General features: G+C 41.2%; 1 protein-coding gene across 4 annotated transcripts in view; it reads right to left on the minus strand.

Annotated features, from left to right (window-relative positions):
- prkag2a (protein kinase, AMP-activated, gamma 2 non-catalytic subunit a) overlaps positions 1-27,565 on the minus strand; it is a 149,629-nt gene that overhangs the window by 105,082 nt on the left and 16,982 nt on the right. For all 4 annotated transcript variants that reach the window (XM_029693818.1, XM_029693791.1, XM_029693807.1 and 1 more), the window contains exon 3: positions 14,526-14,808. In XM_029693818.1, coding sequence (XP_029549678.1) covers positions 14,526-14,808 — 283 coding nt within the window. The remainder of the gene's footprint in view (positions 1-14,525; positions 14,809-27,565) is intronic.

Genomic DNA, 27,565 nt, shown 5'->3' on the forward strand with positions numbered 1-27,565 from the left:
GGGACAAAGATCGTACTTTTTGGAGAAATGTCCTCTGGTCTGATGAAACAAAAATAGAACTGTTTGGCCATAATGACCATCATTATGTTTGGAGGAAAAAGGGGGAGGCTTGCAAGCCGAAGAACCCCATCCCAACCGCGAAGCACGGGGGTGGCAGCATCATGTTGTGGGGGTGCTTTGCTGCAGGAGGGATTGGTGCACTTCACAAAATAGAAGGCATCATAAAAAGGAAAATTATGTGGATATATTGAAGCAACATCTCAAGACATCAGTCAGGAAGTTAAAGCTTGGTCGCAAATGGGTCTTCCAAATGGACAATGACCCCAAGCATACTTCCAAAGTTGTGGCAAAATGGCTTAAGGACAACAATGTCAAAGTATTGGAGTGGCCATCACAAAGCCCTGACCTCAATCCTATAGAAAATATGTGGGCAGAACTGAAAAATCGTGTGCGAGCAAGGAGGCCTACAAACCTGACTTTGTTACACCAGCTCTGTCAGGAGGAATGGGCCAAAATTCACCCAACTTATTATGGGAAGCTTGTGGAAGGCTACCCAGAACATTTGACCCAAGTTAAACAATTTAAAAGCAATGCTACCAAATACGAATTGAGTGTATGTGAACTTCTGACCCACTGGGAATGTGATGAAAGAAATTAAAGCTGAAATAAATCATTCTCTCTACTATTATTCTGACATTTCATATTCTTAAAATAAAGTGGTGATAACTGACCTAAGACAGGACATTTTTACTAGGATTAAATGTCAGAAATTGTGAAAAACTGAGTTTAAATGTATTTGGCTAAGGTGTATGTAACCTTCCGACTTCAACTGTAACTTACTGTAGAAACAATTTGTTTAATTCTGACTTTAAAGAAGTATAATGACAAATGTATTTTGTGTTTTACTTCTTAACACTAGAACTGCTAAAGCATTCCTTTTGACTGCTCATTAATTTTAAAAAAATGTATGCTACCCACCGACTTTTCCTAAATAAGTCTATATAACACACTGACATTGTTAGAATCTTAATATCACAAACAGAACTGGATATAACCACGTTTAGAAGGGCATGTCATTTTCTGAATGGTTTTCCCCGTTGTCCCTCCTTCTCCCGACAGTGGAAGGTGCCGTGGCCAGTTGATAATCATCCAAATAATTGCCTGGAAACTTAACCTAAACTATACCGAAACTAATTTCACACGTATAACAACAGATTAAATGAGTTAAGTAAAGTATGATGGGGGAGAATGGGTGAGTTGATGAGTGAAGGGAAGCGAACGATGCATAATTATGTAATCACCAATTGTAAATGAAGAACAGGGTGGGCCATTCTATTGTATTGGTATATTCTAATTATAATCAGAAAATGGTATGAACCCTATCAATCCACCGAATCCAAGCAGTTTTATCAGTCTACTCTGACCTACTGGGAGTACACAGAATGTGCATATCTTACATTGGCAACAAGACCAAGACAAATGGATGCCCATACTGCGTTAACGCTGCAAAATGTGAAAACGACTCAGACGGTGGGGAAGAAATGAATCATGACATCTCTGATGACTATTCTTCTAATTCTGAGCCTCAGCACAAAAAAGCCAGAACGATGCCCACTGAGCAGGTGCCTGTGCAACCACCAAATTAAATGTGAGACAGGAGAAAGGAAGGGATTTGCAGATGTTATCGCAGGTGCAGTGAAATGCTTGTTTCTAGCTCCAACTTTGCGGCAATACCTAGCAATACAAATAAAAACAACACACATACTGTAATCCATATTTTTTTATATAATGTCAGAGACCGGAATATAAATATATTTAAGCAATAAGGCCCGAGGGGGTGTGGTATATGGCCAATATACCCCAGCTAAGGGTTGTTCTTATGCTACATGCAACGCAGAGTGCCTGGATACAGCCCTTAGCTTTTATAAACCGGTTGCCAACACAGTATGGCAAGGAACTACACATCTAAATTCAAAATGTTGCTTTAATAAATAGATTCATAATAAATACATTCCGCCAGAAAAAGTAGTCCGGACAAAAGTCTCGTTGCTATGCAACAACCACAGGTTAGCTAGTAAGCTTGCATTAAATGTATGCAACAAACGAGCATTAGCACCTCTTCTAGAGTGACTAACACATGCCAATTATTTATTCATGTTGATCTGAATGTTACCATTTATTGTGTACGAATCCAAAAATGGTCCCATGTTATCATTTGTTGTTGGCTTGCCCATGTTGTTTGTTGGCTCCACGCTGCAGGAAATGGATGTTGTTCTTTTTAGCTGGGGGAGATGCTGCTGTGTTGTCAGAGAGAATAGTGCTCCACCGCTTCCTCCCTTCCAGAATTGGCCTCCAGTGACTTTGAAGAGACGTTTCAAATCTGTGTCCTATGACAGACAGTATGTCTCATGCCTCTAGTGAAGAATCAGACAATTTCTGCATCATGGTGGTTCGGGGGCAGTGGTTTGTGTAAATCTGCGACGGGACAGCTATTTTTGCCGATCTTGTCAGCATTGTTTTGAGGGTGTTCACTCCCATCGGCTCTTTTGTGTACCAGAAACATATAAGACAAAATAATGTTAGCTAATAGTTAGGCCTACATAGCTACGTGTTATATTGTCAGGTTACATTAGAATGATTTAGCTAGCTAACTAACAGTTATATACCATATTGAAGCCGTTCACTGGTGGGCAGCTTTGTCACTCCCCTCTTTCTTCAACTTTTTAATTACGCCAACAGACCCATTGTTGCTCGTTGGGAATTCGGTTGTTTTCTGTATACTCCATGACAAATTTAGAGGGGGGTCGTTGATATGTCGGTTCAAACCAGCTCTGAGTCCAGTGTAGCTGCTAATCCCATTTTATTCGCCATTCATGTTTCTCACTGAACCATAAAAGTCCCATGGAATGATGTTCAGCTCCGTTTTTGGTGTATTCCCAAACTCACAATGTATCCCTTTTTCTTCACACCAGTCAGTGAAGCAGGCAAGTGCCCACTTTATCTGTTTCACAATGTTCTTTTCTTTTCGGTTTCTCTGAAGTTCATCTAAACGCTTATTTTCTACATTGGCATGCCCAACTATTGTTAATGTAGCCATTTTATAGAGGTGAAAAGGCGCAATGATGTCAAGGTGAAAAGGCTAAACGTCATAGTCTTGGTATACCGTCTCACATACACACGGCTAAATGCTGTTTTAGCCAATCAGCATCCAGTATCCAAATTATCCGGTTTATATATACATATAATGGTGTGTATAGACATTATGAACAGTATATGAATAGAAAGGTGTGTACAGCAGTAGTTATAAAGGATGAGCCATGACTAGAATACAGTATATACATATAAAGTGGCGAAAACATCATGTAAATACTATTAAAGTGACCAGTGTTCAATGACTATGTATTGTACATAGGGCAGCAGTCTCTAAGGTGCAGGTTAGAGTACCCGGTGGTAGCCGGCTAGAACAGTGACTAAGGCTCAGGGCAGGGTACTGGGCGGGGTGAACAGGGCGACGATCTTCTTGGCTTTCCTGTGTCCCCGGTTACTGTAGATGTCCTGGAGGGCAGGCAGTGTGCCCCCGGTAATGGGTTGGGCTGACCGCACCACCCTCTGGAGAGCCCTGCGGTTACGTACGGTGCAATTCCCATACCAGGCGGTGATATAGCATGACAGGATTCTCTCAGTGGTGCATCTGTAGACGTTCGTGAGGGTCTTAGGGGCCAAGATCATTTATTTTAGCCTCTTGAGGTTGAAGAGGTGCTGTCGGCCCGTGAGAAAGTCAAGGACCCAGTTACACAGGGAGGGGATCAGACCCAGGGCCGAGCTTACTGATGAGCTTGGCAGGCACTATGGTGTTGAAGACTGAGCTGTAGTCAATGAACAGCATTCGTAAATAGGTACAGTGCCTTCGGAAAGTATTTACACCACCTTGACTTAAAAACAAAAAAATGGTGTTACAGCCTGAATTTAAAATTGATTCATTTGAAATGTTGGGTCACTGGCCTACACACAATACCCCATAATATCAAAGTGGAATAATGTTTTTAGAAATGGTTAGAAATTTAGAAAGCTGATATGTCTTGAGTCAATAAGTATTCAACACGTTTACTGTGAATTAACAAGTCACATAATAAGTTGCATGGACTCCCTCTGTGTGCAATAATAGTGTTTAACATGATTTTTAAATGACTACCTCATCTCCGTACCCCACATATACAATTATCTGTAATGTCCCTCAGTCAAGCAGTGAATTTCAAACACAGATTCAACTACAAAGCCCATGGAGGTTTTCCAATGCCACAAAGATGAGGTTTTTTAGGTTTTATTTATTTGCACCAAAGAAAATCAGTGAGACCAAACAGTACAGATAAAAAACTGGTAAAAATGGTGTACAGGTGAGGTTGGAAGCCAAAAAGGGCTGATATAAAACCACACCATAAATATACAACAAAGTACAACAACAAAAAAGCTTGTTCAATCAGTTAAACAAAGCATATGAATTATAATTGTACATAATATAGTCAGTATACAAGAAACACCATGTTTGATTATGTGTGTGTGTGCGAGTGTGAGAGTTTGGCTACATGGAGGGGATTATTGGGTAGTTTGGTTTATCAGGCTGACCCCCAGTCTTCGCTAGAAGTTATTGAGGGATGATGAGGTTTGGCAATGTGAAGATAAGAATTCCAGAGTGTGGTACCTCTGTATCTGATAGAATTGACTATGTGAGGTGCGGCAGTAGGGAGGGTGAAGGTTATTGCAGTGTCTCGTGTTATATAGATAATTTCAGAATGAACCTGGAAGAATCCATTGAAAGGTAAACTGTCTGGGAGGTATGAGTATTTCTAGATGAAAGTTAATAACTGGTGTACATTAATGTTGTAAATAGACAAGATATCGAGTTTACTAAACAAAGGTGCAGATGGAGCCAGGTAGTTAGAGGAGGTGGCTAGTTTAGCAAATGTATTTTGTAGGATGAGTAATGTATGTGGGTATGAGGCATATGTACTGGCCCAGACAATATTACAGGAAATGAGATATGGGTAAATGAAGCTGTAGTATAGAGTTAGGAAGTAAGCCTGATGAACCAAACCACTAATCTTTCTGATGATACCTACAGATTTCATCACTTTGCTGCAGACAAATTGAATATGATCTTTCCAGGATCACTTTTCATCAATTAGAACTCTGAGGAATCTAGTGGATGTGACTTGTTCCATTTCATTCCCACCAATTTAGATTCTGGCTCTTTTTTTTTTTACAATACTTCTTAATTTTACTAGCGAATACAACAAAGTTGGATTTTTCACATTTAAAGCAATTTTTTTTTATCTGGAATCATTCAGAAAATGTGGCCATACATGAGTTAGCTTAATTAATTAGTGAATCAAAATCATTGTGATAAAATCAAATTGGTATCCTCAGCAAAGAGAATGAGAAGTAGAAGACACAGCAGTAAGGTCATTGATATAGATTAGTATGGTAGAAGATACAGCAGGTCATTGATATAGATTAGTATGGTAGAAGACACAGCAGGTCATTGATATAGATTAGTATGGTAGAAGACACAGCAGTAAGGCCATTGATATAGATCAGTATGGTAGAAGACACAGCAGGTCATTGATATAGATTAGTATGGCATGGTAGATATAGCAGCAAGGTCATTGATATAGATTAGGAATAACAAAGGTCCAATTATCAAACAGAGGGGGATACCTTTGACAATTTTCAAATATTTAGGAACAATACCAGTTAGAAAAGATTTGGTAAAGATATCCATTTTTATTTTATTTTATTGAACCTTTATTCAACTCGGCAAGTCAGTTAAGAACAAATTCTTATTCACAATGACGGCCTACCAATAGGTGCCCTTCTTTGATTTCTGAGCCTCTAACTGGACAGTTTTATCTCAATCTCTTCATTCAAAGACTCAGTCATGGACACTCTTACTGACAGTTGTGGCTGCTTTGTGTAAAGTGTTGTTGTCTAAACCTTCTTGCCCTTTGTGCTGTTGTCTGTGCCCAATAATGTTTGTACCATGTTTTGTGCTGCTACCATGTTGTGTTACTACCATGTTGTTGTTATGTTGTGTTGCTACCATGCTGTGTTGTCATGTGTTTCTGCCTTGCTATGTTGTTGTCTTAGGTCTCTCTTTATGTAGTGTTGTCTCTCTTGTCGTGATGTGTGTTTTGTCCTATATTTATATTTTTTATATTTTTAATTTTTAATCCTTTTGGTAGATAGGTTTTTTTTTTTTAATCCCTTTGAGCATGGTGCAGTTATTAATTACACTATGGATAGTGTATCAATACACCCAGTCACTACAAAGATCAAGGCGTCGTTCCTAACTCAGTTGCTGGAGAGGAAGGAAATCGCACAGGAATTTCACCATTAGGCCAATGGTCACTTTAAGACAGTTACAGAGTTGAATGGCTTTTAAAGGAGAAAACTGAGGATGGATAAACAACATTATAGTTATTCCACAATACTAACCTGAATGAAAGAAAAGAAGGAAGCCTGTACAGAATACAAATATTCCAAAGCATGCATCCTGTTTGAAATAAGGCACTAAAGTAAAACTGCAAAATATGTGGCAAAGAAATTAACTTAATGTCTTAAATACAAAGTGCTATGTTTGGGGCAAATCCAACACATCACTGAGTACCACTCTCCATATTTTCAAGCATGGTTGTGGCTGCAACATGTAATGGGTATGCTTGTCATCGGCAAGGACTAAGGATTTTTAGGATAACAATAAATCCTAGAAGGAAAAATGATTTGCCTCCTTTCTCTATTTTTGCATATTTTTGATACTGAATGTTATCAGATCTTCAACCCAAACCTAATATTAGATAAAGGGGACCTGAGTTTACAAATAACCAAAAAAAATGATACTTATTTTATTTAATTAATTAACAAAGTTATGCAACACCCAATCCCCCTGTGTGAAAAAGTAATTGCCCCCTTACACTCAATAACTGGTTGTGCCACATTTAGCTGCAATGACTGCAATCAAACGCTTCCTGTAGTTGTTGCTCAGTCTCTCACATCGCTGTGGAGGAATTTTGGCCCACTCTTGCATGCAGAACTGCTTTAATTTAGCGACATTTGTGGGTTTTAAAGCATGATTTACTCATTTCAAGTCCTGCCACAACATCTCAATTAGGATTAAGTCTGGACTTTGACTAGGCCATTACAAAACTTCAATAAAAAAATGTTTTAATAAAAAATTAATGTAGACTTGATTGTATGTTTTTGATCATTGTCTTGCTGCATGACCCAGCTGTTCTTCAGCATCAGCTCACAGATGGATGGCCTGACATTCTCCTGTAGATTTATCGGATACAGAGCAGAATTAATGGTTCCTTCTATTAAGGCAAGTCGTCCAGGTCCTGAGGCAGCAACACATCCCTAAACCATCACACTACCACCACCATGATTGACCGTTGGTATGAGGTTCTTACTGTGGAATACATTGTTTGGTTTTTGCAGACATAAAGAGACCCATCTCATCCAGAAAGTTGACTCAAGATTGTCAAAAAGCACCTGGAAGCACCTGGATGATCATCAAGTGTAACACCCTGGCCATAGAGAGGGTTTTTTGTTCTCTATTTTTGGTTAGGCCAGGGTGTGACATGGGTGGGCATTCTATGTCTGTTTTTCTATGTTTGGGATTGCTTTGTTTCGGGCCGGGTATGGCTCCCAATCAGTACATCGTTGTTGCTGATTGGGAGTCATACTTAGGCAGCCTGTTTTTCCTTTGGGTTTTGGTGGTTGAATGTTTTCTGTTTAGTTTTGTAACCTGACAGAACTGTTGCTGGTCGTTTTTGGTTTATTTTGTAAGTGTTCATTTGGTCCATTAAAATATTTCAAGATGAACACATCCTCCGCTGCACCTTGGTCTCATTTTGACGACGGCCGTTACAGATTCACCCACCATAAACGGACCAAGCAGCGTGAGAGGAAGGAGCAGAGGGTTCAGGATTCCTGGACGTAGGAGGAATTACTGGACGGAAAGGGACCATGGAGTCAAGCTGGGGAATATCGCCGCCCGAAAGAGGAGCTGGAGGCAGCAAAAGCTGAGAGGCGGTGGTATGAGGCAAGGGAGCGCAACAGGCACGAGAGGCAGCCCCAAAACATTTTTTGGGGGGGGGAACACGGGAAGTGTGGCAGAGCCAGGATGGAATTCTGGGCCAACTTCCCGTGCTTACAGGAGGCAGCGTAGTACTGGTCAGGCACCGTGTTATGCGGTAAAGCGCACGGTGTCCCCAGTACGCGTTGATAGCCCGGAGCGCTACATGCCAGCCCCCCACAAGTACCATGTGAGAGTGGGCATCGAGCCAGGACGGATTGTGCCAGCTCAGCGCGTCTGGTTTCCAGTGCGCCGTTTCGGTCCAGGCTATCCTGCGCCGGCTCTGCGCACTGTGTCTCCAGGGCGCTGGGAGGGCTCAGTTCGTCCTATGCCTGTGCTCCGCCCGTGCCGGGCTAGAGTGGCCATTCAGCCTGGAGTAGGGGTGTCAAGCCTACGCACCAGAACTCCAGTGCTCCCCCACAGCCCGGTCTATCCTGTGCCTCCTCCTCGGACCAGGCCTCCAGTGGGTCTCCCCATCCTGGTCTATCCTGTGCCTCATCCTCGGACCAGGCCTCCAGTGGGTCTCCCCATCCTGGTCTATCCTGTGCCTCCTCCTCGGACCAGACCTCCAGTGGGTTTCCCAGTCCGGAGCAGCTTGGGATTGCTTTGTTTTGGCCGGGTATGTCTCCCAATCAGGAACAGCTGTACATCGTTGTTGCTGATTGGGAGTCATACTTAGCCAGCCTGTTTTTCCTTTGGGTTTTGGTGGGTGAATGTTTTCTGTTTAGTTTTGTAACCTGACAGAACTGTTGCTGGTCGTTTTTGGTTTATTTTGTAAGTGTTCATTCGGTCCATTAAAATATTTCAAGATGAACACATCCTCCGCTGCACCTTGGTCTAATTTTGACGACGGCCGTTACATCAAGACTCTTTGAAGAATGTTCTTTGGACAGATGAGTCAATAGTATAACATTTTGGATGACATGGGTCGCTGACATGCTGTAGCAAACTGGCTCAAATTAAGATCCTACATCTGTAACATCTTGGATTTGAAGAATTTTTATCAAACCTATTACAAACACTGAATCTCCCTCAACAATCACAATGTTTTCTTGAAAAGAGTCAGAAAACGGAGGTATTTAGTGGCCGAACAAACCACTGGATGTTGTCAGGGTATGATCAAATGTATTTTATTTTCTCTCTATTCATCTGAGATACATATTCTCCCAAAAGCCAATAATTGAGTTTGTTTATTTATCCAGTAGGTGGAGAAGTGGAAAATTCCACTTCAAGAGTCAAGAACCAAGACTGTAAGAATACATGCTCTGTAGGACTGACTGGAAAAAAACATAGTAAAACTCTTTGGCTATTAGTAACGAAATTAATGGAATGGTATCAAACATGTGGTTTCCATGTGTTTCATACCATTCCATTTACTCCTCCCCTCATCAGCCTCCACTGGTAAAACTACATACCCATGGCACACACCCATGACCTCTGGTTTATTATTATCAGCTTCAGCCAATAACACCTCACACCATCTCAGGTACAATAACACATAGTGACAAGAGCAGTGGAAACTGTAACAACTTGGAGATAGAGCACAGATTATAGATTTCAGCAGGAATCACTTTAGTCCTTCCCATGTTATATTTGAATGTATAATATAAAGTGTGCAATAGGTTTCAATCAAAATTTACATTGTAACTATGAAGAAATCCCCCCCCCCCAAAAAACCCATTTTATTTAAATAAATATATAGTTATACACAAGATCCTTTTTAGAATTAGCCATTTGAAGTCAGACAAAACAAAACAACCAACTGCAGACGTAGGCTAAAAACTGTGACAAATAAAACGAATGCCAATGTCTTTAAACTGTAGGAGATTAAACAAACAAAATCTAACAGCTGCAGAGCTGCCTTGAAAAACAGGAGCTGCCTACTCCTACACTCTTGTCAGTAAGCAAACATTTTAGTCAACTTTATGGAATGTAATACAGTACAGTTAGTAGGGCCTGAATGTTGCTCTGGAGGCATTTGACACTGCCTGGAAAACTGGATAACAATCTGTCTCTATCTAACTAGCATAGATGGTCTAGAGGACTTCAGTCTCCATAACCATTACACCCTAATGTCAAAGTAATCTTACTCTTCTCAACAGACAGACAATGTGTGCATGTTCTGTACATATCCCAATGATGTAATTTACATGTAGTAGATATTATAAGATACCTTGAAAAGGAAAACTGGTCCCTGTGACTGGTTTGTTTTTTAATGAACGCAGTCCATAGATCTAGCTCAATGAATTCAAGCAAAGCAGGGCCTCTGCACTGGCTTAATCCCACAAAGCTAATCATGAAGACAAACTATCACTAAACAACTCATTAAGTCTTCTATAGGGTGAGGTGTGAAAAAACAACATTGCCTTTAAGATGGTACGTGTGAAAAAAACAACATTGCCTTTAAGATGGTACGTGTGAAAAAAACAACATGGATGGTTGCGTGTTTCTAGGAGATTAATTTGTCTCTAGTAAGTCTTGTAATAATGCTCTCATACTGCACAGATGCAAAATCCATCATTACAGGCGTCAGTTATAATGACAACCAGCACATGCAGGCTTATATCAATAATATAACAAAAGTTAGCTAAAACTGAGTGATTCAATTACTAAATCTTCACCCTAAGGAGGGTCTCTCGCCAAGCCGTGACAATGCCAAAATAACAGTCATATTCCAGAGATCTAAAGGCATGTAATTAAAACACTAAACTCATGTTGCTCTACCATGTACTCTGAAATGAGGAGGCAAATGAAAAGGGATGCAACTGCAAGTCAACATAAATGTGTGGGAGGTGAGAGACAGAACGTACATCCACCAGGCTAGCAAGTCCAACATCAGCCCCCCAGAAACACCATCTCCTCTGACAGCAACAATATCCAAATCTAGACCAGTGTTTCTCAACCCTGGTCCTGGAGTACCCCCAACCGAGGGCGCACCTTTGGTTTTAGAAGAGGGGGGGACATTATTATTATTATTATCTATTTTTTTTTATCCAGTCGGATAAACACTCCAAACAGCCTTCCCGACCACTCGTAGCCGCATGGTCCTAAAGCACACCGTTGCCTCATTTTGTATCACATTCAAATGATAAAACTGAGGGGTCCAAAAATGAAATTTCAGCATGTGAAAGTACCCAGTGAAAGTTGCGCCCCTGCCCACAACAGCATACATTTTATTGTCAGCCTGATTCAACTTGTCAACTAATCATCAAGCCCTCAATGAGTTAAATGAGGTGTGTTTGACAAGGGCTACAGCAAAACTGTGTACTGTTGGGGGTACTGGAGGACCAGGGTTGAGAAACACTGTTCTAGACCAGGGATCATCAACTAGATTCAGCCGCAGGCCTTTTTTTTCTTGAGTGAATGGTCGGGGGGCTGGAACAAAATTACAAATAATTTGTAGACTGCAAATTGACTGCAAGAACGTTCTGTGTTATTGACTGTACGCTTGTTTATTCCACGTGTAACTCTGTGTTGTTGTTTCTGTCGCACTGCTTTGCTTTATCTTCGCCAGGTCGCAGTTGTAAATGAGAACTTGTTCTCAACTAGCCTACCTGGTTAAATAAAGGTGAAATAAAAATACATTTTAAAAAAGAAGCCCAAACAGATATAATGCTTGACTAAAACATAATAATTTCAAACCTTGCTTACATTTGTATACGATCACGTGTCTCTCTATTATTACACTGCCGAGCGGTGCAGCGGTCTAAGGCACTGCATCTCAGTGCTTGAGGTGTCACTACAGACACCCTGGATTCGAATCCAGGCTGTATCACAACCAGCCGTGATTGGGAGTCCCATAGGGCGGCGCACAGTTGTCCGTGTTTGGCCGGTGTAGGCCATCATTGCAAATAATAATTTGTTCTCAACTACCTTGCCTAGTTAAACAAAGGTTCAATTTAAAATAAAAAATATTTTGTGTGGGAATACTTGGGAACAGATTTCTTAAATTAAAATCAATTGGAGCTGATTTCCTGGTGTTTCTACAGTCTTTTAATCTTGATGGTTGTACAGTCATCTCAAATAAAACTGTGAAGGACCTCGGCGTTACTCTGGACCCTGATCTCTCTTTTGACGAACATATCAAGACTGTTTCAAGGACAGCTTTTTTCCATCTACGTAACATTGCAAAAATCTGAAACTTTCTGTCCAAAAATGATGCAGAAAAATGTATCCATGCTTTTGTCACAGCTGCTAGAAACTTGACTAGAACCAAAAAAATGTATCATATTACTCTAGTGCTAGCCTCTCCACACTGGCTTCCTGTTAAGGCAAGGACTGATTTCAAGGTTTTACTGCTAACCTACAAAGCATTACATGGGCTTGCTCCTACCTATCCTTCCGATTTGGTCCTGCCGTACATACCTACACGCACGCTACGGTCACAAGACGCAGGCCTCCTAACTGTCCCTGGAATTTCTAAGCAAACAGCTGTAGGCAGGGCTTTCTCCTATAGAGCTCAATTTTTATTGAATGGTCTGCCTACCCATGTGAGAGACGCAGACTTGGTCTCAACCTTTAAGTCTTTATTGAAGACTCATCTCTTCAGTAGGTCCTATGATAGACTGTAGTCTGGCCCAGGAGTGTGAATGTGAATGGAAAGGCACTGGAGCAATGAACCGCCCTTGCTGTCTCTGCCTGGCCGTTTCCCCTCTCTCCACTGGGATTCTCTGCCTCTAACCCTATTACAGGGGCTGAGTCACTGGCTTACTGGTGCTCTTCCATGCCGTCCCTAGGAGGGGTGCGTCACTTGAGTGGGTTGAGTCACTGACGTGATCTTCCTGTCTGGGTTGGCGCCCCCCCCCCTTGGGTTGTGCTGTGGCGGAGAACTTTGTGGGCTATACTCGGTCTTGTCTCAGGATGGTAAGTTGGTGGTCGAAGTATTCCCTCTAGTGGTGTGGGGGCTATGCTTTGGCAAAGTGGGTGGGGTTATATCCTGCCTGTTTGGCCCTGTCCGGGGGTATCGTCGGATGGGGCCACAGTGTCTCCTGGCCCCTCTTGTCTCAGCCTCCAGTATTTATGCTGCAGTAGTTTATGTGTCGGGGGCTAGGGTCAGTCTGTTATATCTGGAGTATTTCTCCTGTCTTATCCAGTGTCCTGTGTGAATTTAAGTATGCCCTCTCTAATTCTCTCTCTTTCTCTCTCTCTTTCTTTCTTTCTTTCTTTCTTTCTTTCTTTCTTTCTTTCTCTCTCTCTCTCGGAGGACCTGAGCCCTATGACCATGCCTCAGGACTACCTGGCCTGATGACTCCTTGCTGTCCCCAGTCCACCTGGCCGTGCTGCTGCTCCAGTTTCAACTGTTCTGCCTGCGCCTATGGAACCCTGACCTGTTCACCGGACGTGCTACCTGTCCCAGACCTGCTGTTTTCAACTCTCTAGAGACAGCAGGAACGGTAGAGATATTCTGAATGATCGGCTATGAAAAGCCAACTGACATTTACTCCTGAGGTGCTGACCTATTGCACCCTCGAAATCCACTGTGATTATTATTATTTGACCCTGCTGATCATCTATGAACATTTGAACATCTTGGCCATGTTCTGTTATAATCTCCACCTGGCACAGCCAGAAGAGGACTGGCCACCCCTCAGAGCCTGGTTCCTCTCTAGGTTTCTTCCTAGGTTCTAGCCTTTCTAGGGAGTTTTTCCTAGCCACCGTGCTTCTACACCTACATTGCTTGCTGTTTGGGGTTTTAGGCTGGGTTTATGTACAGCACTTTGAGATTTCAGCTGATGTAAGAAGCTTTATAAATAAACTTGATTTGATGTCCAACAATAAAAAATAAAAAATAATAATATAATAATAATATAATATATATATATATTTTTTTTTGCTCAGAGAACTTGAGGGGCCAAATAAAACCACCTGCGGGCCAAATTCGGGCCACCAGTTGGGGAACCCTGCTGTAGACTATAGAAGAAAAATGAATTTTATGATCGAACGCAACTAAATTACTTATTTTGTATCAAATGAGGATGAATATCACAATCATACCCATATGGCAGCATATCCACAGGGTTGACCCGTCACAACCAACAGGAACGAGCATCACCCCCTCAACCACTTGCCCAATAGACATTGCAGGCATTTCCATCTACTAAAACAACCTAAAAGTACACAAACACTAACTACCACAGCAGCAGAGGAACAACTTGAGCCATGTTGTTGTTTGTATTCCGTTCCCACCCTTCAGACACATACTGCACATATGTGACTGACCAGAGTTCGAATTCAGGTTTCCCGAGTGCGACTGTACTATATTAGCCTTTTGAGCTAAAGCCTAGGCATTAAGTCGGGGAGCTAACACAACTCTCCAGGTTTCAGAGAAGGTCACAGATCATGCGAGCGTGGTACAGTGAACCAACCCTGTTACACACAGAGCAACTGGCCTTACCTTTCCTGGCCCTGGAGAAGAGCTTGACGTTGACGGGAGAGGTGGAGGTGGAGTTAGAGGTAGAGTCCCTGGAGGAGGAGCGGAAGATGCCGCTGAAGCTCAGGCGACGAGACGACTTGGGTGGAGAGTCCTGTTGGGACGAAGGGTAGGGGAAGATGGTTTTGGGGGAGCCTGGGCTGTTCTTGGTCCTGACAGGGGCTGACTTGGGACTGGAGGGCCGACTGAAGGGTCCCCGGGTGAAGAAACCTTTCGTTGGGCTGACTGAGTGGCAACTCCCTCCACCCTGAGGGAGAAAACAAAGAGTTAACCGATTTCTTTGTAGGTAAAGTGTTCTACTTTCTTTTGACAATACAGCCCAACAGCAGCGAGCTGAGAGAGAGTCTGGATCTTAATCGTCAATGTTTGACAGGTTAATATTCTGTGAGTGAATATTTTCTAAAGCCATAATTTCCATGTTACATCAGTCCAGAACCTACAGTACAAATTTGTATCTAGTGTAACTGTGCATATTCTGAAGTTACTGTGACAAGACATTGATGTAGGTACATCACAGAGAAGTAGCCTGAAACTCTAATATACACAAAATGCGCAATTCTATATAGCTATTCAACTACTCAGATGTTATTTCATGCCATTCCTTATTAAGAGGAAATAGCTCCCACTATCTGTTTCAAGAGATAGATACAATCAAGAAAGCATATTAAACCTGGTTTTCTATCACTCTGCCATTCATGGGGGTGTCCAATCTTCAATACACAAAGGCAGGGACTTTGTGAAGCCTAAAAAATGGGTTCAATGTCACAAATATGCTGTCCTGATTTACAAGTTTCTTGAAATGTTTTCCTGGTCAGATAGATAGAACATTGATTATTAGCAGGACTACGAACTAGAGCTGGGAATATAAACCAAAAGGTATCGATACCAAACAAACCGACCACTTATCATGGACAATTTGCTGATATAGTTCATTCCAATAAATAACCTATAGGGCCCTACTAGAGAAATGTGAAGTTTCAAATGTAATAAGTTTGCTATGGGTGTTTGTTGATGGGGAAATTGATATCTACAACATTCAAAGTAGGAGTAGTAGTTACCCCCTACAGGCGATTTCCATGGCCCCGCAGAAATCTAGATAGTGCAATAAAAAAATCCCAGCAAAATGTGTCAATTTAAACTAAAGATATGTTTTTTTTTGCATTGGATGCGTCTCAATCCAACACATCCGCCAATGTCACACTTCCACATCTGCAGTGAAAGGTGGAATAGCTAGAGTAGTGTTTGAGATGACCCAAAAATCACTTTATAGAAAGGTGAGACTCTCACAAACATGTTGGCGTTCTCCGTTTTGTTCTATGATCCCAACAAGCGTCTTGGGACTCATCTGAAGTCGGTACAGCCAATCTGCCAACTTCTGTCTGGAGCGTCCAAACAGTTGGGGCTACACACTAATATGAGCCCTCTCACAAACACGTACAGGTCGGTTGTATTGCTCTAGGATTCCCATAAGCCTTGTCGGAATGTCCCCTTGTACCAGTTTAAAAAATGAATGGAAGTATATATGGAGATATAATGTCAAAAATAAGAGGTTAAATGTACAGTTGAAGTCAGAAGTTTACATACACCTTAGCCAAATACATTTAAACTCCATTCCTGACATTTAATCATAGAAAGAATTCTGTGACTTAGGTCAGATAGGATCACCACTTTATTTTAAGAATGTGAAATGTTAGAATAATAGTAGAGAGAATGATTTATTTCATCTTTTATTTCCTTCATCACATTCCCAGTGGGTCAGAAGTTTACATACACTCAATTCGTACTTGGTAGCATTGCCTTTAAATTGTTTAACTTGGGTCAAACGTTTCAGGTAGCCTTCCACAAGCTTCCCACAATAAGTTAGAATTTTGGCCCATTCCTCCTGACAGAGCTGGTGTAACTAAGTCAGGTTTGTAGGCCTCCTTGCTCGCACATGATTTTTTCAGTTCTGCCCACAAATCTTCTATGGGATTGAGGTCAGGGCTTTGTGATGGCCACTCCAATACCTTGACTTTGTTGCCCTTAAGCCATTTTGCTACAACTTTGGAAGTATGCTTGGGGTCAATGTCCATTTGGGAGACCCATTTGCGACCAAGCTTTAACTTCCTGACTGATGTCTTGAGATGTTGCTTCAATATATCCACATAATTTTCCTTTTTCATGATGCCATCTATTTTGTGAAGTACACCAGTCCCTTTTTCCTCCAAACATAATGATGGTCATTACGGACAAACAATTCTAATTTTGTTTCATCAGACCAAAGGATATTTCTACAAAAAGTATGATCTTTGTCCCCATGTACAGTTGCAATCCGTAGTCTGGCTTTTTTTATGGCGATTTCGGAGCAGTGGCTTCTTCCTTGCTGAGTGGCCTTTCAGGTTATGTTGATATACAGTGGGGGGGAAAAGTATTTGATCCCCTGCTGATTTTGTACGTTTGCCCACTTACAAAGAAATAATCAGTCTATAATTTTAATAGTAGGTTTATTTGAACAGTGAGAGACAGAATAACAACAAAGAAATCCAGAAAGAAATCCAGAAAAACGCATGTCAAAAATGTTATAAAATGATTTGCATTTTAGTGAGGGAAATAAGTATTTGACCCCTCTACAAAACATGACTTAGTACTTGGTGGCAAAACCCTTGTTGGCAATCACAGAGGTCAGACGTTTCTTGAAGTTGGCCAACAGGTTTGCACACACCTCAGGAGGGATTTTGTCCCACTCCTCTTTGCAGATCTTCTCCAAGTCATTAAGGTTTCGAGGCTGACGTTTGGCGAACCTTCAGCTCCCTCCACAGATTTTCTATGGGATTAAGGTCTGGAGACTGGCTAGGCCACTCCAGGACCTTAATGTGCTTCTTCTTGAGCCACTCCTTTGTTGCCTTGGCCGTGTGTTTTGGGTCATTGTCATGCTGGAATACCCATCCACGACCCATTTCCAATGCCCTGGCTGAGGGAAGGAGGTTTTCACCCAAGATATGACGGTACATGGCCCCGTCCATCGTCCCTTTGATGCGGTGAAGTTGTCCTGTCCCCTTAGCAGAAAAACACCCCCAAAGCATAATGTTTCCACCTCCATGTTTGACGGTGGAGATGGTGTTCTTGGGGTCATAGGCAGCATTCCTCCTCCTCCAAACACTGCGAGTTGAGTTGATGTCAAAGAGCTCCATTTTGGTCTCATCTGACCACAACACTTTCACCAGTTGTCCTCTGAGTCATTCAGATGTTCATTGGCAGACTTCAGACGGGCCTGTATATGTATTCTTGAGCAGGGGGACCTTGCGGGCGCTGCAGGATTTCAGTCCTTCACGTCGTAGTGTGTTACCAATTGTTTTCTTGGTGACTATGGTCCCAGCTGCCTTGAGATCATTGACAAGATCCTCCCGTGTAGTTCTGGGCTGATTCCTCACCGTTCACATGATCATTGCAACTCCACGAGGTGAGATCTTGCATGGAGCCCCAGGCCGAGGGATATTGACAGTTCTTTTGTGTTTCTTCCATTTGTGAATAATCACACCAAATGTTGTCACCTTCTCACCAAGCTGCTTGGCGATGGTCTTGTAGAACCATTCCAGCCATGTGTAGGTCTACAATCTTGTCCCTGACTTCCTTGGAGAGCTCTTTGGTCTTGGCCATGGTGGAGAGTTTGGAATCTGATTGATTGATTGCTTCTGTGGACAGGTGTCTTTTTTACAGGTAACAAGCTGCGGTTAGGAGCACTCCCTTTAAGAGTGTGCTCCTAATCTCAGCTCGTTACCTGTATAAAAGACACCTGGGAGCCAGAAATCTTTCTGATTGAGAGGGGGTCAAATACTTATTTCCCTCATTAAAATGCAAATCAATTTCTAACATTTTTGACATGCGTTTTTCTGGATATTGTTGTTGTTATTCTGTCTCTCACTGTTCAAATAAAAAATTATAGACTGATCCTTTCTTTGTCAGTGGGCAAACGTACAAAATCAGCAAGGGATCAAATACTTTTTTCCCCACTGTAGGATGTGTTTTACTGTGGATATAGATACTTTTGTACCTGTTTCCTCCTGCATCTTCACAAGGTCCTTTGCTGTTGTTCTGGGATGGATTTGCACTTTTCACACCAAAGTACGTTCATCTATAGGAGACAGAATGCGTCTCCTTCCTGAGCGGTATGACGGCTGCGTGGTCCCATGGTGTTTATACTTGCGTACTATTGTTTGCACAGATGAACGTGGTACCTTCAGGCGTTTGAAAATTGCTCCCAAGGATGAACCAGACTTGTGGAGGTCTACAATTTTTTTTCTGAGGTCAAGCAGAGAGGCACTGAGCTTGAAGGTAGGCCTTGAAATGCATCCACAGGTTCACCTCCAATTGACTCAAATGATGTCAATTAGCCTATCAGAGCTTCTAAAGCCATGACATCATTTTCTGGAATTTTCCAAGCTGTTTAAAGGGACAGTCAACTTAGTTTATATAAACTTCTGACCCACTGGAATTGTGATACAGTGAATTATAAGTGAAATAATCTGTATGTTAAAACCTGTTGGGGCTAGGGGGCAGAATTTGCACGGCCGGAAAAAAAAACGTACCCGATTTAAACTGGTTACTACTCTTGACCAGAAAGGAGAATATGCATATAATTAGTAGATTTGGATAGAAAACACTCTAAAGTTTCTAAAACTGTTTGAATGGTGTATGTGAGTATAACAGAACTCATATGGCAGGCCACAACCTGAGAAGATTCCATACAGGAAGTGCCCTGTCTGACAATTTGTTGTCCTTCAGTTGCATCTCTATCGAAAATACAGCATCTCTGCTGTAACGTGACATTTTCTAAGGCTTCCATTGGCTCTCAGAAGGTGCCAGAAAGTGTAATGGGGTGTCTGGTGTCTCTGGGCAAAGAACAGCAGGAGAATTTGTGAGTGGTCAGCCTGGGAACAGTGACACTGGAGATGCGCATTCATGAGAATTCTAAAAAAAAATATTTCGGCCTTTGAATGAATACAACGTCGCCCGGTTGGAATATTATCGCTATTTTACGAGAAAAATAGCATAGAAATTGATTTTAAACAGTGTTTGACATGCTTCGAAGTACGGTAATGGAATATTTTGACATTTTTTGTCACGAAATGCACTCGCGCGTCACCCTTCGGATAGTGACCTGAACGCACGAACAAAACGGAGGTATTTTGATATAACTATGGATTATTTGGAACCAAAACAACATTTGTTGTTGAAGTAAAAGTCCTGGGAGTGCATTCTGACGAAGAACAGCAAAGGTAATCCAATTTTTCTAATAGTAATTCTGAGTTTGGTGAGGGCCAAACTTGGTGGGTGTCAAAATAGCTAGCCGTGATGGCCGGGCTATGTACTCAGAATATTGCAAAATGTGCTTTCGCCGAAAAGCTATTTTAAAATCTGACACCGCAATTGCATAAAGGAGTTCTGTATCTATAATTCTTTAAATAATTGTTATGTATTTTGTGAACGTTAATCATGAGTAATTTAGTAAATTCACCGGAAGTTTGCGGTGGGTATGCTAGTTCTGAACATCACATGCTAATGTAAAAAGCTGGTTTTTGATATAAATATGAACTTCATTGAACAAAACATGCATGTATTGTATAACATAATGTCCTAGGAGTGTCATCTGATGAAGATCAAAGGTTAGTGCTGCATTTAGCTGTGGTTTTGGTTTTTGTGACATATATGCTTGCTTTGAAAATGGCTGTGTGATTATTTTTGGCAGGGTACTCTCCTGACATAATCTAGTGTTTTGCTTTGCTGTAAAGCCTTTTTGAAATCGGACAATGTGGTTAGATTAATGAGAGTCTTGTCTTTAAAATGGTGTAAAATAGTCATATGTTTGAGAAATTGAAGTTATAGCATTTTTGAGGTATTTGTATTTCGCGCCACGTGATTCCACTGGCTGTTGAATAGGTGGGACGCTTGGGTTAACAATTGTTGGAAAAATTACTTGTGTCATGCACAAAGTAGATGTCCTAACCGACTTGCAAAAACTATAGTTTGTTTGCAAGAAATTTGTAGAGTGGTTGAAAAACAAGTTTTAATGACTCCAACCTAAGTGTATGTAAACTTCCGACTTCAACTGTATATATCTCTCAGAATAGGACAGACACTGAAGAATAAACTTCCCTTTGATTATTTTGGGGGACTATCTGTTGTTCCACGTGGTTCTTCCATGTAGTTGAATGTTTAATAAATATATGTATTTCCAGTACCTGTAAAAAGTTTGGACACACCTACTTATTCAAGGGTTTCCTTTATTTGTAATATTTTCTACATTGTAGAATAATAGTGAAGACATCAACACTATGAAATGACACATATGGAATCATGTAGTGACAAAAAAAGTGTTAAACAAATTGAAATATATTTTATATTTCAGATTCTTCAAAGTAGCCACCCATTGCCTTGATGACAGCTTTGCACACTCTTGGCATTCTCACAACCATCTTCATGAGGTAGTCACCTGGAATGCTTTTCCAACAGTCTTGAAGTTGTTCCCACATATGCTGAGCACTTGTTGGCTGCTTTTCCTTCACTCTGCGGCCCAACTCATCTCAAACCATCTCAATTGGGTTGAGTTCAGGTGATTATGGAGGCCAGGTCCTCTGATGCAGCACACCATCACTCTCCTTCTTGGTAAAATAGCCCTTACTCAGCCTGGAGGTGTGTTTTGGGTCATTGTCCTGTTGAAAAACAAATGGTAGTCCCACTAAGCGCAAACCAGATGGAATGGTGTATCACTGCAGAATGCTGTGGTAGCCATGCTGGTTAAGTGTGCCTTGAATTCTAAATAAATCACTGACAGTGTCACCAGCAAAGCACCAATACACCATCACACCTCTTCCTCCATGCGTCTCGGTGGGAACCATACATGCGGAGATCATCCGTTAACTTACTCCTCATCAGACAAAAGGACAGATTTCTACCGGTCTGATGTTTTTTTTGTTGTTGTTATTTTTATTCCATCATCTTTGAAATGCAAGAGAAAGGCCACAATGAATTATTCCAGCTTAGGCACCATTTAGATATTGGCCTCTAGACGGCAGCAGTGTATGTGCAAAGTTTTAGACTTATCCAATAAACCACTGCATTTCTGTTCAAAATGTTGTATCAAGTCTGCCCAAATGTGCCTAATTGGTTTATTGATACATTTTCAAGTTCATAGCTGTGCACTCTTCTCAAACAATAGCATGGTATTCTTTCACTGTAAATTGGACAGTGCAGTTAGATTAACAAGAATGTAAGCTTTCTGCCCATACCAGATATGTCTATGTCCTGGGAAATGTTCTTGTTACTTACAACCTCATGCTAATTACATTAGCCTACGTTAGCCTAACCGTCCCACCGGGGGGGGGGGACCTATCCCTTAGAGGGAAAGAAATTCCATAAATTTACTTTTAACAAGGCACACCTGTTAATTGAAATTTATTCCTGGTGACTACCTCATGAAGCTGGTTGAGAAATTAAAATATATTTTGATTTGTTTAACACTTTTTTGGTTACTACATGACAGGGCTTAGAGGGTTTTAAGGGTAATATAAAACAAAATATTGTGGTGCACATTTATGTTATACATTTATGGTTCAATTCATCGTTATTGTGATAATTCAGTTAATTTATCGTGATACAGATTTTGGTTCATATCGTCCAGCTCTACTCTCCATTCGAAATCAGGGACATTCTTTAAATAATTGAAAATATGAATTTCCGTGCCAAAAGGTCTACTGAACTTGCCCCTTTCAGTAAGCAGCCGAGTTAGAGAGGGAGGTGCATCAAAAGCTTTTATTAATGCAAACTGTTCATCATGATTATCTAATAATGCAATGAAGAGTCTGTTATGCTGTCTGAGAGTTTCTGGGATAACAAGACGATTCCCAGAAATGTATTGTAGGTCTTCTCTAATCTCATTGAAAGACTATGTAAACAAAACATCTGACCAAATTACGCAAGATTTTAGTTCTGGGTTAACCGAGATTAGGTCTTCACTGAATAATTACAATGTTCAAGCCAAGTTGGGAGCTTTCGACTTGGGGGCAAATAGTCCATTAACGACGAGAGATTAGAGTTAAAGGCTGGTGATGGCATTGGAGTAGATTAAAAAATATAATAATTCAAAAGTATAATCAATGTGAGGAGTGACTCAGCCTTCCCCTTTATACATATTAATATACCTATGGACATAGATGGCTTCAGGGTTGCATCAAATCAAACGCATAAACTTTTAAGGCATGCAGTAAGAGTATAGAGATTTATATGAAAAACATTAAAATGGGGAATATACAGAAGCTGCAAGCAGCCATGGCGGGGTTCAAGCCCTATAGCACCACAGCGCCACCATTAGGACAATATTTACTAGTTGCCTTTGGATGAGCTACTTCTGTACTCAACATGCCTGCCAAATATCACATCTCAAATCAAACAGATCATGTGATACGCTTTTGATGGATTTTGGACCCGTTTTAATGATGTTAACAACTTTAAACGTCTTCTTTTCCAGAACTATTGGAAGGATCGGCACCAAGTTTGGTAAATTGCATCTACAGACGCACGTCTTTAAATGCAACATTTTACAAGACTGTAGCTTAAACAACATGGCCACTATAAGCCAATGAGCTTGCATTAATGTTTTCCCCTGTCCAACATCTCCACCATGCAGCCAAACATAACCATACTCTGCAGGTTAGTTAGACTCACATCCCTGAGCATGTGTGCCAATTCCATTACTCTAAGTCAAACAGATCAATAGATATAAATATGTGGCAATTATAGCGCCACCATGTGGTGGATCTGATTGTTCTTGTATATGTTGAGTCTTGACAGTGTTTGGAACATGCATATCAAGATGAATATATTTATATGCATTTATGTACCAGGTCACGCCCACTTTAATGTTTATTAGTCAATATTAGTCCATGTTGCTTGAGGTACTAGCCTAGAAAATGTTATATTGGGAGACCTTAGTCCATAGATGCTATATCAAGTTTTGTACAGATCGGTCATTTGGTGCCAGAGTAGCTTCGTTGCTTGAACCCTTAAAAAGGGAAAGTGTAGTCGGAATGGACTGGTTATTCTTGCACTGTAATGTTGGTTTTGAACTGTAAACCACTAGGCCTATTACTCTGACTGAGAAAACAATATTTATTTACTTCATTTGATAAGTGTCCAACCCTTTCTCATGTTCAGGTGTTACACAAACATGCTGTTAAACTCCATTTAAATGACATTGCAGCCTCATGTTTTTGGCCTATGTCCAAACCTTAAGCCATTCCCATGGCAAAGTTAGGAAAACAAAAAACATATGTACAAATACACACACACACATGCTTGTGCACAAACACACACACTGAAATGTGTGTTAAAAAAGAACACAAGCCTGAGGTAAGGACATAATCTAAAATAACAATCTGGAAAAAATATGAGAAGCAATGCAGGGGCTATATTTACTATAAACAAACCTACTGTTCTGTATTAGGTACAGTTCAGCAACGAGGTAAAGCAACAGTCAGTATGAGAAACCATGGGAATAAAATAGGATATGTACTAAATATGCTAAAACCTTGGGAGGGGAATAATCCACCACACTACATCCTTGAAAGCTATCATCTTATTTATCTTTCTCTACAGCCTTCACTGGTTTCCTTGGTGTTTTTTTCTGATTGATAGTCGTCCCTGTAGCTTCCGCTTCAAATCCAGGAAAAAGGGGTTGGACCTTCATGCTCCAAGGTGAGAGATGGAGGACGACACAGAGAGGATTCTGTCTGAGATAAGACTTAACTCATAAATATAAACACTGACTACACTAGAAGGGAACCACTATCATTGCATTTTCTGTTGTTCACATCCCAACACACCCTCACCTTCAATCAGGCAATACCGCACAAGGTTATGTATAGACAGGGGTGCAACTTTGGTTTTAGAAGTGGGGGGGGGGGGGCATCAAATATATTTGTAATTGTTTTATTTTTTAATCGGGTCGGATAAGCACTCCACTCGGAGGTGTCCGCATGGTCCTAAAACACATTGTTGCCTCGTTTTGTATCACATTCCAATGATAAAACTGGGGGGGACAAAAATGCAATTTCAGAATGTGGGGGGACCCAGTGAAAGTTGTGCTCCAGTGAAAGTTGTGCTCCTGTGTATAGGCCTGCCATACAGCAGGGTTTCATCTAGCATTAGGCAAGGCTGGTGGCCACCTCGCCTCTAGCTCTCTTGCCCTCCACTTAAAAGAGTTTGGCTTCTATTGGTTTCAACTGATCCTATTGGTGCTAGGATGTTGCTTGGCCTAACAACAGTGGCCTAACAACACAAAGAGTTAAGAGGCTTCATTCCAGGCCAAGTTATTAGAACACAGTGTAAGACTGGTAGCCTACCGGTTAAGAGCATTGGGCCAGTAACCAAAAAGTCAATGGTTTGAATGTGCCATTTTGCAAGGCACTTAACCCCAATTGCTCCTTTAAGTCACTCTGGATAAGAGCGTCTGCTAAATGACAGAAAATGTAAGAGAATGTAAGTGTAACCACATCCAATTAAGAGTAATATTGGAAACACCTAAATGAGAACAACGAATTAGATTATTGATTGGATTTGGAACATTGCCAAGTATGAGACATCCATCTCTGAATGGCACCACCTGGGAGATCTTCAGTCCTTCTATTGACAGGTAGGCCTACTGTAACATGTCTCCTAATGACATCTCTGCTAGAGGTCGACCGATTATGATTTTTTTCAACGCCGATACCGCTACCGATTGTTGGAGGACCAAAAACCCCGATACCGATTAATCGAAGGTTTTTTTATTTTTATTATTAGTAATAATGACAATTACAACAATACTGAATGAACACTTATTTTAACTTAATATAATACTGCAATAAAATCAAGTTAGCCTCAAATAAATAATGAAACATGTTCAATTTGGTTTAAATAATGCAAAAACAAAGTGTTGGAGAAGAAAGTAAAAGTGCAATATGTGCCATGTAAAAAAGCTAACGTTTAAGTTCCTTGCTCAGAACATGAGAACATATGAAAGCCGGTGGTTCCTTTTAACATGAGTCTTCAATATTCCCAGGTAAGAAGTTTTAGGTTGTAGTTATTATAGGAATTATAGGACTATTTCTCTCTATACCATTTGTATTTCATATACCTTTGACTATTGGATATTCTTATAGGCACTTTAGTATTGCCAGTGTAACAGTATAGCTTCCGTCCCTCTCCTCGCCCCTACCTGGGCTCGAACCAGGAACACATCGACAACAGCCACCCTCGAAGCATCGTTACCCATCGCTCCACAAAAGCCGTGGCCCTTGCAGAGCAAAGGGAACAACTACTCCAAGTCTCCGAGCGAGTGACGTCACCGATTGAAACGCTATTAGCGCACACCCCGCTAACTAACTAGCCATTTCACATCGGTTACACCAGCCTAATCTCGGGAGTTGATAGGCTTGAAGTCATAAACAGCTCAATGCTTGAAGCATTGCGAAGAGCTGCTGGCAAACGCACGAAAGTGCTGTTTGAATGAATGCTTACGAGCCTGCTGCTGCCTACCATTGCTCAGTCAGACTGCTCTATCAAATATCAAATCATAGACTTAATTATAACATAATAACACACAGAAATACGAGCCTTTGGTCATTAATATGGTCGAATCCGGAAACTATCATTTCAAAAACAAACATTTATTCTTTCAGTGAAATACGGAACCGTATTTCTAAATATTGCTGTTACATTGTACAACCTTCAATGTTATGTCATAATTATGTACAATTCTGGCAAATTAATTACGGTCTTTGTTAGGAATAAATGGACTTCACACAGTTCGCAACAAGCCAGGCGGCCCAAACTGCTGCATATACACTGACTGCTTGCACGGAACGCAAGAGAAGTGACACAATTTCCCTAATTATAAGAAATTCATGTTAGCAAGCAATATTAACTATATATGCAGGTTTAAAAATATATACTTGTGTATTGATTTTAAAGAAAGGCATTGATGTTTATGTTTAGGTTTAGTGCAACGACAGTGCTAAATCATCACCCGTTTGGCGAAGTAGGCTGTGATTCGATGAGAAATTAACAGGCACCGCATCGATTATATGCAACGCAGGACACGGTAGATAAACTAGTAATATCATCAACCATGTGTAGTTAACTAGTGATTATGTGAAGATTGATTGTTTTTTATAAGTTTAATGCTAGCTAGCAACTTACCTTGGCTTCTTGCTGTCCTCGCATAACAGGTAGTCAGCCTGCCATGCAGGCTCACGTGGAGTGCAATGTAAGGCAGGTGGTTAGAGCGTTGGACTAGTAACCGGAAGGTTGCAAAAACGAATCCCCGAGCTGACAAGGTGAAAATCTGTCGTTCTGCCCCTGAACAAGGCAGTTAACCCACCGTTCCTAGGCCGTCATTGAAAATAAGAATGTGTTCTTAACTGACTTGCCTAGTTAAATAAAGGTGTAAAAAAAAAACAACATTTAAAAAACATTTAAAAAAAAAAGAATCTGCCAAATCGGTGTCCAAAAATACCGATTTCCGATTGTTAGGAAAACTTCAAATCGGCCCTGATTAATCGGCCATTCCGATTAATCGGTCGACCTCTAATCTCTGCCACTTTATTAATTGAAAAATGTGTGTGTGCACTGCATGCACGTACACACGCACACCTATCAGATTGTGTCTTAGTGAGTTTGTGTGTGGGAGTTCAAAGAGAGGCCGCCTTCCTCAGCACCAGTCCTCTCAGGTCCCTCTCTAACCCAATGACTCAGCACCAGTCCTCTCAGGTCCCTCTCTAACCCAATGACTCAGCACCAGTCCTCTCAGGTCCCTCTCTAACCCAATGACCCAGCACCAGTGCTCTCAGGTCCCGCTCTAACCCAATGACCCAGCACCAGTGCTCTCTGGTCCCGCTCTAACCCAATGACCCAGCACCAGTACTCTCAAGTCCCTCTCTAACCCAATGACTCAGCACCAGTGCTCTCAGGTCCTGCTCTAACCCAATGAC

The sequence above is a fragment of the Salmo trutta genome, chromosome 2 (genome assembly GCF_901001165.1).
Source record: "Salmo trutta chromosome 2, fSalTru1.1, whole genome shotgun sequence".
Classification (NCBI taxonomy): Eukaryota; Metazoa; Chordata; class Actinopteri; order Salmoniformes; family Salmonidae; genus Salmo; species Salmo trutta.